This window comes from Mercenaria mercenaria, chromosome 2, assembly GCF_021730395.1.
Source record: "Mercenaria mercenaria strain notata chromosome 2, MADL_Memer_1, whole genome shotgun sequence".
Taxonomy (NCBI): domain Eukaryota; kingdom Metazoa; phylum Mollusca; class Bivalvia; order Venerida; family Veneridae; genus Mercenaria; species Mercenaria mercenaria.
The window spans coordinates 12,248,267-12,268,903 of NC_069362.1; the positions used below are offsets into that span (position 1 = coordinate 12,248,267).

Sequence of the window (20,637 nt, forward strand, 5' to 3'; positions counted from 1 at the left end):
TGATTTTACAGTTCAGTCATGGAATGAAATTTACCTGAGCTATAACAGAGAATATTTTGCGCGCTATTCACAAGCAAAACCGTGAGGAAAATGAAGGTCGCACTACGGATAATCCTACTGAACTAACCATGGAAAGAATGCTATTTCAAACGATTTTTTTGTGAGTTTGTTTTCAAGCTTGGGTTTTCCTTGCTAAAATAGCAGGCTATTAATTGCTTGTCTAAATAAATGTACCCATTCCCATCCCCTTCGCCGAAAATGCAAATAAAATAACACTCTTTTCCTGTTCTGTTCTGTTATGTTCTGTTCTCTTTATTCTTATTATTATGAACGTTATCATTTCATATCCCTGAATTGAATTTACCAATTGCTGGTGCATGTAGTTCTGTAAATTAACACCGCGTAAGTTATAACAGAGCTTTAAGAAATCCGCCAGTTTTAGTTTCTTGATTAACTTTGACGTTAAATGGAAGCAAGAAGCAAGTTTTCACGTTATTAAAGTTGTAAGTATGTTATTATAATGTTCGTAAGGTAAGAACATCTACATATGTGCTAATAACATGATTTAAATTGGCCTCTAAAGTGAAAGAAATTGTAAATTGTAGTGACTTTCATTATATGCTCAATTTAAGTTATGGTGATACGTTTGAAACAAAATTGGAGGCAAGAATATATTCAGTAAGAATAAATATTTTACATCAAATTGAAGAGGAGAAATTGATGTATAATGTCATATCTGCTAAAACATTCACAAATTGAAAAAAATACGTAAAACCAGTGAAAATAGCTTCCCTAAAGAATCTATTGCTCAAAATTTTATCAATCGGGAAATCGGGTTACTTTTAAGGGGGACAACCTACTATAGTATGCCAGTTCAGGTTATATAGCAGTTATTCGGTCAAAAATATGCTTCCGTGGTGTAGTCAAAGAAGTCCCTAATTTTTCAATTTTTAGCACATTTGTGCGTAAACCGGGGGTGAAATGGGCATTAATTCACTCGAGGAATGTATTTTGCATAAAATAAGACACTTTTCGTGCATATATTCGCAAGTTTTCGACTTGTTTACTTGAAAACGAAAGTAGGGTATTTATTCTGCGGACCGCTTTCTGAAATGCGGAAATATGAGAATACCTGACTTCAGTTGACTTGGATTTCACTGCAAACTATTCAACACCCCTTTTTCTGTTCGTTTTCTTGAAGCAAATGTATGGATATCTTCTCAGACGGTTATTACACACTTGTAATACCAGTTTGAAGAAAATAGACCATCCCCCTACTGGTCCCTATGATACAGTGAAATATTACAAAAGGTAAGTTTATTTTAGTGTTTAAGAAAATAAAGGGGACGTTGTGCTAGTATGAATAGTTTCGGGAGATGATCCCGTAAATTTCATATCACTCATTCATTCATATAGAATAGGCTCAATAAATAATGTAGTTCAATAGAGCACATCTTTAGATTAATATTTATTTATGTACAAGATATAGGTCAAGCAGTCAGTCTGTGATATTCATGATCTTCTATATATACTTGCTGAACTGGCCATACGTTAATCCTTAGAGTTAAGCCATGGTAAAAAAGTATACCAACCTATCGATTTCAAAGTTGAACATTTAAATTATAAAAAAATCCTGACTATTTTTTAAGCATTGTACATCCTTCGGTTTGCGACATAATCTTAAGCGTAGTCAAATAGTTTTTTTTCAACAACGTATTATATAATAATCAGTAGACTTTACATGCAACTTTTACGGTTTGTACAATATGAATAACTGAACCTATTCATAACACATTATATAGTTTTACCTTAGTTTAATGTTACTTGCAGCTTAACTCGAATTCCTAAAACTTTGGAGTTGCCAATGCTGCATTTTTAATTGCGTATGACAAATCAACGGATTTGGACGCTTTTTGACGTCCCGCCGCAAGAAAGATTTATTTTCTTGCTTTAGCAATAATCGCATCAATTTCTTTGTCTTCAAATGGAATTGTTTTCATAACAACGTCGTAGAAACCATTTTTTTCAAGTGAAGTCATATACCTCTCTGGATCTATATTTCCGTATTGCATAAATCCATGTTTCTGAACCATTTTCATTCTCGGAAGAGATAGGGTTGCAACCATTGATTTATCTGGTTTAATAACCCTATGCAATTCAGTGACTGCATCATCCATGTTGGGCCAAAAATAGTAACAATTACAGTGAAATATACTGTCAAATGTACACGAGTCGTATGGAATATCCGTCACTGAAGCAAGATGTAACTTGATTTTTCCAGTTCCTATTTCCTGTTTTAAGTTTTTGTTTGCTAGACTGAAACTCTTCTGTGAGATGTCAATGCCATGAACAGTACCTGAACCCTCTAAAAGAAAACAAACAACAAGTTTGATAAATAGCAATAGCACAGAAAGATTTTAAAAGCAAGAAGTAAAGACTTGTCAAGAGTAAATTCAAGTTAAATTTAGTCATAAATAAAAGTCGTTCTTTGATATAGCCTAGTTGATATATGATAAAATAAAAAAATTATGACATGTAGAAGTGATGTTAACAATACTCTCGCTGAAAGAAAACCTCAGTAACAGTTACATAGACTCATTTTTTATCTGAAAGCCCACAGATGACTCAAAATACCTATTGCTCGGAAATGGTAGGTAAAGTTTTGGCGACGAAAATATGACTATTTTATGCTTCCCGGAGTGGGAGCATATAATCGCCACCTTGTCCGTTTGTCTGTCCTTGCTTGCATTTGCATACTTAGGCCGTTATAGGAACAATAGGTAACTGTACATTTTTATACGCCCGTCTGGAAGACGGGACGTATTATGTGAACGCCCTTGGCGGGTGGACGGCGTCCACAAACTTTGTCCGGAGCATTTCTTCTTCATACATGGAGAGATTTTGATGTAACTTGGCACAAATGTTCACCATCATGAGACGGAGTTACATGCGCAGGAACAAGGTAAGGTAAACGTCACACTTAAATGTAAAAGGTCAAATTCGCTCGGAGTATTTCTTCTTCAAGCTTGGAAGGATTTTGATGTAACTTTGCACAACTGTTCACCATCATGAGACGGAGTGTCATGCGCAAGGAACAGGTCCCTAGGTCTAAGGTCAAGGTCGAATTGTGATGTCAAGGTCAGATACAATAATGACAACTTTGTCCGGAGCATGTCTCCTTCATGCATGGAGGGATTTAGATGTAACTTGGCACAAATGTTTATTACCATAAGACGGAGTGTCATGCGCAAGAACCAGGTCCCTAGGTCTCAAGTCAATATCAAACGTAGAGGCCAAAGGTCAGGTATAAGAATGACTTTGCCCGGAGCATTTCCTCTTCATACATGGAGGGATTTTGATGTAACTTGGCACAAATGTTTACAACCATGAGACGGAGTGTCATGCGCAAGAACTAGGTTTCTAGATCCATGGTCAAGATCACACTTAGAGGCCAAAGGTCAAATACAAGAATGACTTTTTCCGGAACATTTCTTCTTCGTGCATGGAGGGATTTTTATGTGACTTGGCACAAATGTTCACCACCATGAGACGAAGTCCCTAGGTCTAAGGTCAAGGTCACACTTAGAGGTCAAAGGTCAAATTCAAGAATGACTTTGTCCGGAGCATTTCTTCTTCATGCATTGAGGAATTTTGATGTTACTTAGCACAATTGCTCATCATCATGAGACGGAGTGTCACGCGCAAGAATCAGGTCCCTAGGTCTAAGGTCAATGTCACACTTAGATGTTAAAGGTCAACTTCTCCTCAAAACTCGCCTATGCTTTGACCTACGATCTCAAGACTTGTTGTGTAGGTACCTGGACTAGAGACCTACTAAGACTAAAATCTTAGCTAAACATCCACTGACAAATATGCAATTCGGGCAGCATCCATCGTTTGTAATGATAGCCCTTGGTTTCGTACTTTTTGAAGCTACTCTCATTATATTTTAATCATAAGCTCTGTAACAAAACATTTCCTTCTAACAAGCTCTCGACGGGCGTATTTTGTGACTATGGCACCCTTGTTCTTTGATGTTATTCATTCCGTCAGCTTTTATTTGGCTGTTTTCTTTTAACGTGGCTAAAAGAACAATAGAGAGAACAAAAGAGTCCGTCTGTCCATCCGTCACACATCTTGTCCGGAGAATAACTCAAAAGTATTGAGGATACCAAGTTGTGTCTTCATACAATGATAGAGCTCATTGAGAGAAAATGCAATGACAAGAAACCATAACTCTAGGTGGTTCCATTTTTGAATTATCTCCCTTTTTTTGAAAACCTTGTCCAGGGCATAATTCAAATACTTTAAAAGGTTTTAACTTCATACTTTACATATTAATAGAGGTCAGTAAGAGGGAGTGCAGTGACAAGACATCATAACTCCAGGTTGTCCCATTTTTTAATTATCTCCCTTTTTTGAAAACCTTGTCTAGGGCATAATTCGGGTACTATAAAAGGTATTGCCTTCATACTTTACATATTGATATTGGTCAGTGAAAGGGAGTGCAGTGACAAGACATCATAACTCCAGGTTGCCCCGTTTTTTAATTATTACCCTTTTTTGAAAACCTTGTCCGGGGTATAACTTGAATAGAATGTAAAATATTCACTTCATCTTAACATATTGATAGAGGTCAGTAAGAGGGAGTGCAGTGACAAGGAACCGTCCGGGGCATAAACTGTTAAAGCTTCTGTTAAGCTTCTTTGGGTATTGACAGGTCCCAGAATTCCAGTGTCTGGTTATTCCAAAGAATAATTTTGTAAATGACCAGTAGCAACATTTCTTTCTCAGAGTGGTTTTCAAAATCATTGTACAAAGCAAGGACAATAACTGATTTCAAGGCAATAATTGTTTGGTTCTATATTACATAACTGTGTACAGCTAAGACTAGCAGAAACCATAGTTTTATTTGTACGTCCTGGACAGTGGTTAATTCTTTTAAAATCTAAGTAGTACTGTGGGTAATACTGGATAGTTTGTTGTATGATTCGAAGATGATGTACGTCAATGATTTACACCACTAATTTTGCAACCGCCATGTGAAGGTCTAGCCGCCTCCGTATAAAATATCCACATATTTAGAACTTGTCTTGCTTTTCGACTTACTTGACACCTTATTGAAAACTTCCTTCAAACCAAGCCCAGGTCCAAATCCTACTTCAAGTACCTGGTGATCTGGATTTATGTTACATAAGTGAGCAGCAGCTGCCTCAAGTATTCTGTTTTTCTTGACAAAAAATTTCTGGAGTAAGAGAAGAAACGAAGTTATGACATTTCTTTGCATGTCATCAACATAAGAGTATAGAACTTATGGTATTATGGTATTCCAACAATAAGCTTTCTATCAAATTCATTACTGGCTTGCAAAGGTAATTATGAATTAAGTTACGTTAAATGTGTTTTAACGGCCAAAATGTATTAATCTTTGCACGCTGTAAAGTATTTGTTGTAGGGATGCACGCAGGACAAATAAGTTAGTGTGCAGCTATATACAGCGATATGTGTGACTCCGCTCTTTATGCCCAGATACCAGCTCATAATTGTGGAATATGAAGTATACATACACTAAGTATGAAAGTGGCGTGAAAACTAAGTGACAGTCGTATTTCACAGAATCTCTCGTGATACGTTGGACCCTTGCCCTACCGGGTTCGGGCACCAACCAACTGTTCTGTAGATTTTGTAATAAGAAAAAGACATGTGCTATCCCTTCAGTCTAAACATATCAATACATTCATGGAATCAAGGACTGTTTTCACTCCATTATAGGTTTGTCCGGTAGCGCAGTTTAGTCAAATTAGACTAATTGGAATTTACAAATTTAACCGTTTTCTGATAAGAAATAGACAGGTTTCTTTATAATAATGATATATCAGCTGTTAGCCGATCGTAGCCGTGATACTTTAACATTGTAAATAATGGACAGGAAGAAAACGGTTTCGAAATTAAGGGTCACAAGGAAAAAATGTGTCTAAGGAACGATATCTTTAAATAAATGCAAAGACAGAACAAGAAAACTACATACAGAAACCAAAAAGCCTCCAATACCACTGCTCGGTTTTTTAAGGTTCCTTGATATTAAATGTCTCATGACTGCTTCAACTGCTGCGAAGGCTCTGAAATGTATTAAAAATAAATTAAAATTCAGGCTTTAAAGGGGTATGTCTGAGGATTTATTATAAACTCTTATAAGGCAATTCAATTTGACAGTAATTCACTAAATATAAATAAAGAAGAGCACCGCAATGTGGAGCAATATGGTATAACTCCCGAAGGTATGATCCCTAAGTGTGACCTTCACCTTGAAGCGAGCCATCCGAAACATGTGTTTTGTACGTCGTTTCGATTTGGTGAACATTTGTGCCAAGTTTCTTTAAAATCCTTCAAGCAGTTCAAGAGTTACCGAGCAGACACGAAACCAGCTGATCTGACCTTTGACCCCTGAGTGTGACCTTGACCTTGAAGCGAGCCATTCAAAACATGCACTCACCACGTCGTCTTGATGTGATGAACATTTTTGTCAAGTTTCTTCGAAATCTTTCAAGGGTTTCAAGAGTTACAGAGTGGACACGAAATTGCTAACGGACGGACGGACGTTCGGACGGATAGACGGACGGACAGACAAACACTGGGGTCATAACATAATACGTCCCTACGGGCGTATAAAAAGTAAGATACAAAACTATTTAGTGAGTTGCACACTTAATTACCCTTCATCCCACCCCTTTTAATCAAAACTTTAAAAAAGAAGAGCTGTCCGTAAGACAGCACGCTCGACTTTTCTCAGTGCTTGACTTTGAATTAGGGATTTGCCAGTAACAACTTTATAAAACTTTAACCAAAAAAAATTCTAAGTTAACAATGGGCATAACTCTGTCGAAATTCAGGTCAGAATTATGGGGATTGTTTCTCCTGGTGTAGACTTTGATAGTAAATAACTATTTTAAGTTTCAAGTCAAAAGCTTTAAAAGTAACAGAGATATATGACTTTATCAAAAACTTTAACAAAAAAAATCTAAGTTAAAATGGGGCATAACTGTGTCAAAATTCAATCAGAGTTATGGGGATTGTTTCTCCTGGTGTAGACTTTGATAGTGAATGACTATTTTAAGTTTCAAGTCAAAAGCTTTGATAGTAACAGAGATATTTGACTTTGTTAAAAACTTTCACCAAAAAATTCTAAATTAAAAAGGGCCATAACTCTGTCAAAATTCAAACAGAGATATGGAGATTGTTTCTCCTGGTGTAGACTTTGATAGTAAATAATTCTTTTAAGTTTCAAGTCAAAATCTTTGTTAATAACAGAGATATTTGACTTTATCAAAAAATTTAACCAAAAAATTCAAATTTTAAAAGAGGCATAACTCAAAATTCAATCAGAGTTATTGGGATTGTTTCTTCTTTTGTAGACTCTGATAGTAAATAGCTATTTTAAGTTTCAAGTCAATAGCTTTAATAGTAACAGAGATATCTGACTTTATCAAAACCTTTAACCAACGGCGACGGCGACGGCCTCACCGACGCCGACGCCGACGCCGAAGCTGGGGAGAGTGCAATACCTCTACTTTTTCTTCGAAAATTCGAACTAAAAACTGAATAGTGCTTTTGATTTAATTATGATTTTTAGTTATATGTATCCATTTGAAAAATATTCATGATATTTTAAGAATCCTGCCAAAGGGAAAGTTTTAAAACTCCGTGTAGATTTGGAATTGTATTATTTCTAAATCAAGATAGGCAAATGAAGGTAATAACAATTTTGCAAATTAGCATTGTTAAATGATTTTGTGGCAAAACATATAATTGTTAGAAATGTAACACAATTATTCTGGGTTAGCTTGACTCAACAAGCTCACTGTAAATAGAGTTTGATTTTGACACTTGAGAGTTCAGTTTGTAGGCTCATCTTATCAAATGGGGAAACAAGCATATGTTTTCCTTTAGATAAGAACCACTACTAAGAATGGCGTAGTGGTTGTGAGGTGGTCTGGCACTTAGGCGGCTGGGCTTCAATACTCCGACAGCGCTAATTTTCCATTGAAAAAAATCGAGTTGTAAATATATTCGTTCATTATCTTAATATTAAATTGTGATTACCATTTTTTTAATTATTATTGTCATTTCATTTAATTATTATTGTCAATGCCAAATATCATTCATTTAGCTTCCTCAGCGGTATCTTTAGTTTCGCCAACTTTGTCGGTGGATTCCTGGAGTCCGAATCCTAATTTCAATGACAAACACATTTTTGGAGCTAAGCATTAAAGACCATTATGACTTATTTTATTCGCACGTGTGTATTCTATAAAAATATACTAAAATTTCAAAAAGTGTATTACAATACGCAACACACTTTTATATTATTTCTCATTTCATCTCTCATTAGAATATATAAACTGACATAACGCTATGGTGAAGATAAAATAAAAATGCTAAGACATAGCATCTATAGCGACGCCAACTGACATCAAATCCACACCTACAAAATACAAATATTGCTATTTATTTTATGCTAACTAATGAAATACTATATTCTATCAGTTAAATATTTTTATTTAGTTTATGCTAACTAATGAAATACTGTATACTATCAGTTAGATATTTTTATATCTCATCACTCACACTGTGAAAATATGAAATCTATATTTTCACACTGTGAGAGATATAGCTCCGCCCCTTCATACATTGTGTATGAATTCTAAATTATTTGCTTAAAACAGGATGAAAATTGTAGTCGCACTTTGTTCTTTCTAACGTCACAACACGTCTGACGTCATGTCTGTTTACGCGCGTCTGTTTCCCGCGCTGAGATTAAAAAATTGTTGCAGAATGCACATCTCAACGTAATTGAGCATAAAATAAAAAGAAAATTTGTTTGTTTTTCGTGAATATGAAATATATCTCACCTCGAAGTGAGAAAATGTTCATATTTTCACTCGCGCTCCGCGCTTGTGAAAATATTTGATTTTCTCACTTCTCAGTGAAATATTTTCCATATTTGCTCAAGAAAAACGAATATCCTCTATATCTCATCACTCACACTGTAAAAATATGAAATCTATATTTTCACACTGTGAGAGATATAGCTCCGCCCCCTCATACATTGTGTATGAACTTTAAATTATTTGCTTAAAACAGGATGAAAATTGTAGTCGCACTTTGTTCTTTATAGCATATTTCTCGATTCAAATTATTTTACTTAATGAGAATTTCATAACGTTATGCAGCAAAAAATAAAATAAAATGGAACTTTATGTTGTGTGCGTCTTTCTATCGTCACAACACGTCTGACGTCATGTCTGTTTACGCGCGTCTGTTTCCCGCGCTGAGATTAAAAATTGTTGCAAAATGCACATCTCAACGTACTTGAGCATAAAATAAAAAGAAAATTTGTTTGTTTTTTCGTGAATATTGAATATATCTCACCTCGAAGTGAGAAAATGTTCACATTTTCACTCGCGCTACGCGCTTGTGAAAATATTTGAAATTTTCTCACTTCTCAGTGAAATATATTCCATATTCACTCAAAACAAACATATATCCTCTATATTTATACTTACCAGTACTATAACGGTTAAAAAGCCATTAACTTTATCAAAATCAATCATTATCCAATATATATTGTATTGGATTATACTTATATTAATAGTAAACATTACCTAAACAACAGACCGTTCACTTAGGCCCAAAAACATTGTTTGTTTCCGGTAACATGCAAAAAACATTAGGGTAGGTAGGTCGGAAATTTTTATTTTCTTTTATTTTTTTTTATTAAGTGAGACTTTTCGGAAATCATTTTTGTGTAAAAAAATGAATACAAATAAGGGGTTATGCCTTTAGAGCATCAGTAAGTTGATTTCTAACATCACTGTTTAAAACATAAAAAGTGCAGTTTTGCAACATTTTGTTAAAAGGTTGAAACAAATATTTTCCAAGGCCATAAAACATTTAGGGTCGGGCCAAAAATTTAGGGTAGGTCGGGATTCTGGAAACAAACAATTTTTTTTACGCCTTATCAAAAGTAAGGAAAGATCGTTGCTCTGGAAACTGAACTTGTGTTAAACACGCCAGATGCTACCTAGACTAGCTTCTAGACTATGATATTTTTCTAATGTTTATATTTTAAATTTTGAATGTAGCCAGTCTATATCCTATTTTCAATATGATATTCTGATAATATTAACTAATTCTCTGCGAAAATCTCTTAAATGGACTTGCATTTGTCACTATGACATAAAATTAGAGAAAAATTACCAAAGTTAAAATTTTGTGACAAATTCTTTATTATCAGTCTAGTGGCTAGTCTAGATGCTACCTGACCTAAACTTAGTGTAAAATGTAGGTCATGTTTGATATCTACTTTGTGTTCACAGATATAAAATTATGAGGTTTGTGATATGTCCGATAAAACTTATCATTCATATTTTATAATCGTGTGTCTGTTAATGTAAATCTAGTTATTATTAACGACTAAACGCGAATGCAGTAAACGCAGAGATGAAAGTTTATTATATTGTCGTATTGTTTTCATTCTTTGTCCAATTTAAAAATATTTCTCTTGCAAATATGGAAATGTTTTTGTTTCTTTTCATTAGAAGCTTTTTGGCAAAAGTCAGTGGATAGTACCAGAATCTATTGACTTACAAATAGTAAGATACGGTGGTACAAAAGAGACATGGAATATATATTTTAAGTGAACGCGCGGTAGCCTTTACGTACCCCCATGGTAGCCTTTACTTGCACACACGGTAGCCTTTATACCCCGTGGTAACCTTTAAGTGCGCTTTGGTAGCTTTTACGTATCCCCGTGGTAACCTTTACGTGCAATCACAGAAGTCTTTACATGTGCTCACACAATACACTTAATTACTTGTACTATCACGGCGATTAAAGCCATACGTTTTGGCACCGTGTAAAATATGGAGTGGAGTCGTGGAGTGGAGTGGTGGAGTGGAGTCTGGAGTCGATTTTGGAGTCAGTATTGGAGTTAAATTTAAAGTGGAGTCTTTTTTGGAGTCAAATTTGGAGTCGAGTTTGGAGTTAATTTTGGAGTCAAATTTGGAGTGGAGTCTTTTTTGAAGTCAATTTTGGAGTCAGTTTTGGAGTCAGCATTTAATAAAACCTTAAAATTCATTAAAAGATCCTGCGTTTATATGTCACCTTCAAATAATTATCCACATACAATATTTCACACTTACATTTACTAGTAAACTGTTGAATCATGAATGGGCTCAATACCATACTCTTCTAGAAATAACAAAAACAGTTACTGACCTTTTCTCAAAAGACCCTTATCAGATTCGTGATAACTTGTCAGTACATTGGATAGTTAATTACAGCAAATCACTCTCTGCTTTTATGACAGATTTCTACAAAATTCTACTGGAGAAGCACCTCAGCATGATATCTCATTTTTATCAGGACTTGATCCCTAGTTCCTTCATGGTTTGTTATTTATGATGTTAGGCCACATGTTGCCTGAAGATTACTCAGAGAGAATTAAAAAAGATTTCTAACTTGAAATATGAAATTGTTTTAAGATTTTAAAATCAATCAGGAAAATGAAAACAAGAAAAATACTTAGGTAATTAAATATTTACAATCTACTACAAACGGCATAATATAATAAGAAACATAATAATACTTGATAATACTTGATAAAATTAATGAAGGATAGAATACTGTGTGTTATGCATATGTGTATAGTAGACAATAGTAAATTTATAAAAAAGAAAAATACATTTGTACTTTTATTTTCATATTATAAAATGCCTATGGACATATAAATTATAAAAAGAACTAGGAATTTGATGTATGTACAGTCAACCTGTGGTAAAAACCACCTGCTAACAAAAAACCAGTATTTCAAAACTTGTCTGTAAAGACAAGAATTTTCATCTCCAATTTGACCATTTTCAAAGATATCATACGTGTTAAGTGAGCCTATCTGTCCGCCCAAAACCACTTGTTGCTGTTTCCATGGGTGGTCCATCCAGACATGTTTGACTGTAAATTCACTATGATTTTAATGAAGAAAAAAAACTTGTTTTCTTAGCACCGGAAAAGCACGCAGGAAATGCCATTTTCTGATTTCTATAAAAACAGAGCGGAGGAAAACAAACATATAGTAGAAATTTGCAAAATAATAGTTTGCAACATTTTAATGTGCCACTTAATCAAGCAAAATAATTGAATTAATAATTGAGCCACTCCATGACAAAACCAGCATACTGTAATTGTGACTAGTCTGGTTCTTGATTAGTCTGCTCATTCCATACAAAAATTTGCTTTCAAACCATATTCGAGTAAAACAAATTGTTAAAGAACTATATGGATCCTAATCAACTGCATGCCTGTGCAGGCCATTCTCGCATATCAGAGCTCTACCACGGTTCTTGGGTACCATGTCGAACATCTGATGAATGAGACTGGTGCAGCTGATCTAGTTCGATGCAAATGCAGTAAACTATGTAGGTTTTCTCATGGTGTGGCTCAACTATGAATAAAGACAAAATATCTGCATTTTATAAGATTTGCATTTTGTATATTTTAAGTTCAGAGTGTTATAGCAGATAAATAGTTCTCCCTTCTGCAAACAATGCAGACCATGATCAGCCATGGTCTTCACTGGTCAAAATTCAAAATTTATTAATGATACCTATAAATAACAAAGGGCGTATTGAGAAATAACAAGGTCAGAATTTATAAATATCCATATTACTCTGGAGTCAGTTATAAAAATTGTATCATTAAAAACATGTAAAATAAAAATTGCTATACACTTCTACATAGCTCATATTTTTTCCATTTTGTGAAGTATTGTTCAACCAATGAATGATGTTACCATTATCCTCCATATTCCAACAAATGGTACACAATGACAACTTACCCTGATAAACTGACCAGAGAATACACATTCTAGTTTCTCCTAATATATGGGGGTAACAGATGACTGATGAATCTAAGGCCCACTGACCAATCTTGATCTATCAGGGTCACAGGTGGTCACAAGTCACTGTAACTCACCAATAAAGTAAGCAATATTGATGCTAAAATATTTAAACTAATATTTATTAAACCCTAAAGGTAGTTAATAAAAAGTATAAGTGAAAAGGGTAAAGATAAAACCATTAATTAATTTACTTACAGAACATTATTTTTTGTGATAGTTCAGTAATATAATTGTGTAAAACAAGGTTACTTTATACCATTTTATGGATTTAAGTCATTTCTTCAATAAAAAAATTAAATTGAAATATTTGGTAATTTATGCAATACCGTTAAAAAAATTGTGCTGTATTTCTGTTGTACACTTTACTTAAAAAGCAATGCTAGGATTATATTTTCAGCAAAAAATGGCTGATATCTTTCTTGGTGAAATAAATGCTACTTGAAATTATGATATCCAAAGTGTTTCTGGGACTTTAATACCCTTGGTAAACCATAATATTACCAATAATGACATGACCATTGTCGTAAAACACAGACTCAATAGAAGATTTTTAACCAGGAAAACGTGATGAAAACAGTTATAACCAGGATTTTTTTCTTCGACCTTAAAATCAAGGAATTCCATTCCTCAATTCACCACAAAAATGATAAAAATAATTAATATAAACCAAACACTTCAGTAACATTAAACACCAATGAGACTCCACTCACAAAATCCCTTAACATTTACAAAAAAAATCTTGCTTCGCAGGCCGCATAAATTTAGAGAACATTTGTCTGAAGACCCATTTTATCAATCAAGACCGTTTCATTAATAGAAAACTACATATATTTAGTGACTCCAGGCCTGAGAGAAATCACTCCCATGACTCCACTCCAAAATTGACTCCAAAAAAGACTTCACGCCAAATTTGACTCCAAGATTGACTCCAAAATCGACTCCAGACTCCACTCCACCACTCCACTCCACGACTCCACTCCATATTTTACACGGTGCCATATGTTTTGCTTGAAATATCGTTATCCAATATAAATTGTATTGAATAACTGGCATGTAAACATTACCTAAATAACAAACCGTTCCATTATAAAAGTACAAAGCTAACCTCGAAACTGAACTATAGAGATATTAATTCCACCGTAAGATGAGAAGACATAATCCACATTATGATAACAAATATTGCACAGAGAAAACAAATATTGTACACGGGAACTGATTGTAGCGTAAGAGCACTTTACACACTTTACATTCAGATAAATGGCGACTTGATCGATACAGAAGGTTCAGAACCTAGTAAAAAAGATAGACCTGTGACATTGTTCTAAACGTTTATTAGATCCAAATTTCATATTTTATAAACATGAATAATTACTTTATATATTTTATGTAAACATAAATGGAGCAAGTTTATGTGTAATAAATGTACAGTGCATGAGTTTTAAAAAAGAACACACTGAGTGTATACATGCATAGATAAACACAAAATAAATGTGTATAGTTCGACCGCGTGTTTTGCGCCGTTACGGGATGGATACACTTTTTTGATGAGGTTTATATCGATATTCGGTCTAATCTTGATATGTATTTTTTGTTTATCATGAACTTGATTTAATATATCGCTTGCGCAACTGGTAGAGCGTAATGATTTCATTCCCAGATAACGGCCGTATTTTTCCTCTAGTATACTTTTTTTAATTTAGTCAAGAATCTTTGAAGACCTTTTTTAAAAACAATTTTATATATCTTAATAATAATGTTCATAAGCGGATCCAGCCAATTTTCTCTGAGGGGGTTTTACGACAAACATGTGTCTTTATACACTAAATAATTCGATGTTATTTTTGTGGATTTTAGCCGTTTACAAGTAGAGAGTTGTCAATAAGTTCTTGTTGAACAGGCTGAAATAGAAAAGTAGCCGACCAGCTAGGAAGTTCCGGGGCATGCCCCCATCGGAAAACTTTGAAATTCAGCACTTCATTTCCTGCATTCTGGGCAATTTAAGTTCAGTTTTATATAAAATATACCCATTATTTTCAAATTTTTATAGGCTCACCTGTTAAATTTGGGAAAAATAATAAAACTATTTTTTCTTAAAGGTAAATTATTTGTTTATTTGGGATAATTTGTTTCGTTATTATAGGGTATATCCACAGTTCGTGGGGATCGAGAGATCAGAACTCAACACGTGATTCTACTCTATTCTGTTTACTGTAACGACTGACTAGTAAAGAACGTTTTTTTAATCACTTACCCCGTACTTTTCTTTATTCTATAGATGATCTTTAAAATTATTCTAAACTGTTTTAAAAAAATACCTAACATATACTTTAAAGATGTAAACGCGCTTACCTTGGATCTTTTTTATTTTATCCATCACTGCATGTAATCCTAATAATAGCCATTAAACATTATAAAATCCAAGAAATATCAATCATGTATAATGTTCAGTTTCTATAAATAGTAGGTGGACTCTAACAACCACTTTTCAGAGTATAAACAACGCTGTGTATGGTAGAACTCTAGAAATTGTTGTTAACTGTTTAAGTATACTATTAGAAAGGTTTTGTGTTTGTTTCATTGAACTATTTGCATGGTATCTTGTATTTTGGTATCATCATTTATGATTTTCCCTCTACGTTTTTGTATGTAAACAAATTGATAAAATGACATATGTTTTTCCTACTCTTCTCTTTCTCTTTCACTTTTCTTCGTCTTTCGAGTCCAGGCTTCTTGGGTGTAGCATTTCACGGGTAACGTTATTTTGTTTTGATAACCTACCTGTCGCCAACAAACCAATTATGTACTTATTATGTCTATACCCTCATAGATAGTGAATGATTTAAGCGCATACCGTGCGACAATAGGTTTATTTTATAACGGCATTCAAAGGTTCTTTAAAACAGATCATTTTTACTGTTATCCTTTAGAAACATTACTGAAAGTTATAATTTATTTGTCAATTTATGTATCTATGATACGAAAAGTGACTTGTTTTATCTATTCGAGTCTTATAAATCTTCATACTGGGATACTAGTTTCATTATATGCTGGTAATCTTGTTACAAACGAAATTGTTTTCAATGTGTTCGATAAATCGGACATGTTATTCCAATCAATGAATCTACAATTTTGTTTCCTCTTAATAAAACTTTTAATGTTATCTGGTGATGTCGAGTTAAATCCCGGACCAACTGACTTGGTTGAAAGCGCTCTTTCTGTTTTTCATCAAAATATCAGAGGCATTCGAAATAAATTAGAGTATATACGCGATAACTGGTTGGACTTTGATGTCGTCTGTTTCACAGAAACTCATTTGGATAACTCAGTCAGTAATGACATATTGAAAATGTTAAACTTCTGTGAAATTCATCGTAAAGATAATACATGTCACTCGGGTGGACTTTTAGTATACGTTAAGGATCATTTAATATCTAAAAGATTAATTGAGTTAGAAAATAACTTACCGGACTCTCTTTGGACTGAAATAAAATGCCGAAATGAAAAATACTTAATTGCAAATATATATAGACCACCAAACACAGGTGTTGAATTTTGGGACAGGCTAAGTATTTGTCTGGAAAATGCTTTTCAAAAATGTGGTAAAATTCTGTTAGTAGGGGACATTAATGAAGACCAGCTTAGCTCTAGTAATCATAAATTTCGAGACGTCCTCTTATTAAACAATATGTATAATGTTATTTCGGAACCAACAATGGTTTCAGCTAATTCATCAACATTAATCGACCCTATTGCCATCTCTGATGCGGATTTACTTTTACATTCCGGTATTTTTCATACCCGAGTATATAAGTGACCATTTTGGCACTTTTATTTACATGAAGTTTAATTTACCCCATCTGTTCCTTATAAAAGACTAGTATGGTATTATAACCGTGCAGATTTCGATAAACTCAACGACTTGATAATTGCAACTGATTGGTCATTTCTTGATTTAAACACAATGATGAGGCTTCCAAAATTTTAATACTAAATTTATGGAACTAGCAAAACGCTGTATTCCGTCCAACTATGTAACGATAAGGCCAAAGGATAGACCATGGTATGACTCATTCATTCGTCGTACTTCCCGTAAAAGAGACGGTCAAAAATCTATAGCTATAAGATCTGGTAAAATTAATGACTGGAACGTTTACAAACAACTTCGGAATAAAGTAAACAATCTTAAAACACATGCTAAACAAAAATACTATAATGACTTAGAATCTACATTAAGTGACAGTATGTATAATAATCCAAGATCGCATTGGAAAACAGTTAAACAATTAGTAAAAGACAACAAAAACTGTGAAATTATACCACCATTAAATGTTGATATCGATGGCAATGATGTGATTTATACGTCAGATACTGAAAAAGCGAATTGTTTAAATGACTACTTTGTATCTATATCTACAGTTGATGACTCACGAACAAACCTTCCAGAATTTCTCCCAAAAACTAATAACGTCTTACAGGATTTTTATATTCAAGAACAAGAAATTATTGATATTTTATTTTCTCTCGTTTTAAATAAATCATCTGGGCCCGATTAAATAAGTCACAGAATGTTAAAAGAATGTAAAAACTCAATTTGTAAGCCATTGTGTATTCTCTTTAATAGGTCGTTATCCGAAAGAAAATATCCCGCAATCTGGAAATCGGCCGTAGTTATGCCACTTTTTAAGAAAGGTAATAAAAATAGTCCTTCAAACTATAGACCTATATCTTTAATCAGCTGCGTTGGTAAGGTTATGGAAAGAGTTATGTTTAAACACATTTACAATTATCTATTTGCTAATAAGTTAATTTACGAAAGGCAGTCAGGTTTTTTACCAGGGCACTCTACTGTATATCAGCTGTTAGACATTTATCACCAAATCTGTTACTCCTTCGATAATAAAATCCCAACATGTATGGTTTTTTGTGACATTTCAAAAGCCTTCGACCGTGTCTGGCATGATGGATTACTTTTTAAATTAAAACAAAACGGAATTAATGGACACATTTTGCAATGGATTGAAGATTATTTAAGTAATCGCAATCAAAAGGTATTTGTAGGTTCTTCATATTCTGATTGTAAGTATGTCACTGCAGGTGTTCCACAGGGCTCTGTACTTGGGCCCTTATTATTTTTAACCTATGTCAATGACATTGCAGACAACCTTGCTAGTGTTACACGGCTCTTTGCAGACGACAGTTCTCTTGCAGTTTCCATCTCTGATATTGCTTCTATGGAAAGTACATTAAATGACGACTTAAATGAAATAGCTGAATGATCCAAGCGTTGGTTAGTAACTTTTAATCCGAACAAAACAGAAGTGGTATTTTTTACTCTCGGATCTGAAGTTAAACCGTCTCTTTACTTTGATAATGTTCATCTTGATTATGTTGACAGTCATAAACATTTAGGAGTTACTTTTAGATCAGATGGTAAATGGCACGATCATATCAATAATATACTTTCATCTGCCTCAAAAATTCTAGGGTCAATGAGAGCATTAAAGTTCAAACTAAAAGAAATACGTTAAATCAGATTTATATATCCTACATGAGACCTGTTCTAGAATACGCATCAATAGTCTGGGATGGCTGTGCAGATTACGAAAAACATTCTCTTGAAAAACTCCAATACGAGGCTGCACGTATTGTCACAGGTCTTACGAGGTCTGTTTCTATCGAACGTCTTCTTAATGAAATTGGTTGGGTATCTCTGTCCGATAGACGAAACATTCAGAAACTCGTTACCATGTATAAAGCTAAGCATCGTACATTACCGGACTATCTATTAAATCTTATTCCAGATACAGTTGCCAATGATGTACCCTATCTTCTAAGAAACAGGAATGATTATATAACAGTTGCTCGTCGTACGCAAATATTTGCTAACTCGTTTATTCCATCAGCTTCTTCTTTATGGAACGATTTAGAATCCGATATAAGAGAGTCATCCACAATTCATATTTTTAAATCAAAACTTAAACTAAAATACAAACCTTCATCTGTACCTACATATTTTTGTATTGGCGAAAGGCTGTACTCGGTTTACCATGCTCAAATGCGTAATAAATGCAGTAATTTAAATGCTGATTTATATAAAAATCATTTGAGAGACAATGCTGCATGTGATTGTGGTCACGATACTGAAGATGCCGAACATTTTCTCTTTAAATGTAGACATTATGCTTTACAAAGAATACAACTTTTTAACGCCACACGTATCTTTCATCCACTGAATACGCGTACTCTTTTGTTTGGAGATGAAAATTATACTGAAGAAGAAAATTCACTAATATTTTTAGAAGTACAAAAATATATCAAACATACAAATCGTTTTCATTAAGAAATCTGATTGCTGCCGTATTACTTTAGTATATAAACTTAACGCAGTTGTACCCCACACATCAAGTTACGACCCTTGGAACACTCTGGACTCTCTCTCTTCTTATATTACCATCTATCTAGCTTTCTTTTAATTTTTACAGTTAAATCATTCTACTTATTCTCCAACATTGTTGTTATTCATTTCGCTTAACTTTGTTCTCTTCCAATTACATTTTGTCATTTTTATAAGAATACAATGCAATCTATAATATAAAATTTTCCTTTAAATATACCTTCGGGGACGGACCGAATTACTAATGTTATATGAACTTGTGGTCCAACCCTTTTACCTTTCTTAGAATGTTTTGTATATTTTCTGTATATGTACATTGTATACGTTGTCATAAAAAGGAAGGAATTAAATATGTTTAAATCAAACTGACTAGCGCGGGAAGCGCTCTCAGAATATTTAAGGGTTATACACGCATGCGCATTTGACATAAACAAATGTAACATAATTAGCATTAATATGAATTACGTCGGGGTCATATGTAGCAGTAGCCACATACATTTTAACACATTGAATGAGGTCCTAATGTTGCCTTTTCGAAAAATCATTTTCTTTCTTCTCTGGTTTCCTTTGTTTTGGGATATTCCGGGGGTGGGGGGGGGGGGTGGATCCGGACCCCGAACATCACCCCCACCCTCCCCTCTAGATCCGCGCATGATGTTTGACTTAATTTTGTTTTCATAGTTTTTTTTTTAAATATATTTTGCTACTTTTATTTTAATTTAATTCATGTCACATAATTTCATTTTCACTTACTGTGTCTGCTGACGACCCTTCAGCTGTGTGTCAGTCTCTGAGTCAGATGATGTATAGTATTCTGAGTTAAGCTCGATGATCACCGGTGCTAGAAGATCATCTATACCAATATATAACTCCCAGTATTTCTGTACAACTGACAGTAGGTCTTTCACATGCGCCATCTTAAACGTCAAGTTCTTACGTTCAATGTAGCCTGAAAAATAAAGGTAAGCAGGAAAAGGAATTTCATTTAAAATATTTGGAAACTTGTTTTAATACTGACCTTTCAAAAAATCCTAAGTAAGTTCAATGGGTTCAAATCCGCATGTTAGAAAGGCAGTCGAAGCTCCTGGTGACCATGTGTTTCCAGTTACTGGTCAATAACATAAACCGGATCAGGTTTGTGTTGTTTGCAGATGGTAATAAGCTCCGGCTTCATCAAGTTGTCTGAGGAAGTTATTTTGTTTCTTCTGAGCCAGTCCGTATAGCAATTGTTGGACAACAACCTAGTCGCCGCAAGTTGTGATATGCAACGTTATCCATTACTAGAACA

At 34.0% G+C, this 20,637-nt stretch overlaps 1 protein-coding gene across 1 annotated transcript; it reads right to left on the reverse strand.

The window, feature by feature from the left end:
• Window positions 1-1,453: 1,453 nt before the first annotated feature.
• LOC123563200 (uncharacterized) lies at window positions 1,454-20,343 on the reverse strand. Its single transcript, XM_045355877.2, has 4 exons — window positions 20,103-20,343; window positions 6,029-6,119; window positions 5,110-5,245; window positions 1,454-2,365 (listed from the first exon to the last, which is right to left on the reverse strand). The coding sequence occupies exons 1-4, from the start codon at window positions 20,264-20,266 to the stop codon at window positions 1,938-1,940; spliced, it is 819 nt and encodes a 272-aa protein (XP_045211812.2). The 5' UTR covers window positions 20,267-20,343; the 3' UTR covers window positions 1,454-1,937.
• Between the last annotated feature and the right edge of the window lie 294 nt (window positions 20,344-20,637).

Coding starts and splice junctions, on each gene's coding strand:
- LOC123563200 (XM_045355877.2), bottom strand. CDS start 20,266: ATGGCGCATGTGAAAGACCTACTGTCAGTTGTACAGAAATACTGGGAG. Junction 5,246..6,028: donor TTGGAGGCTTTTTGGTTTCT/GTATGTAGTTTT, acceptor CTCTTACTCCAG/AAATTTTTTGTCAAGAAAAA. Junction 2,366..5,109: donor AGTTTTCAATAAGGTGTCAA/GTAAGTCGAAAA, acceptor GTTTTCTTTTAG/AGGGTTCAGGTACTGTTCAT.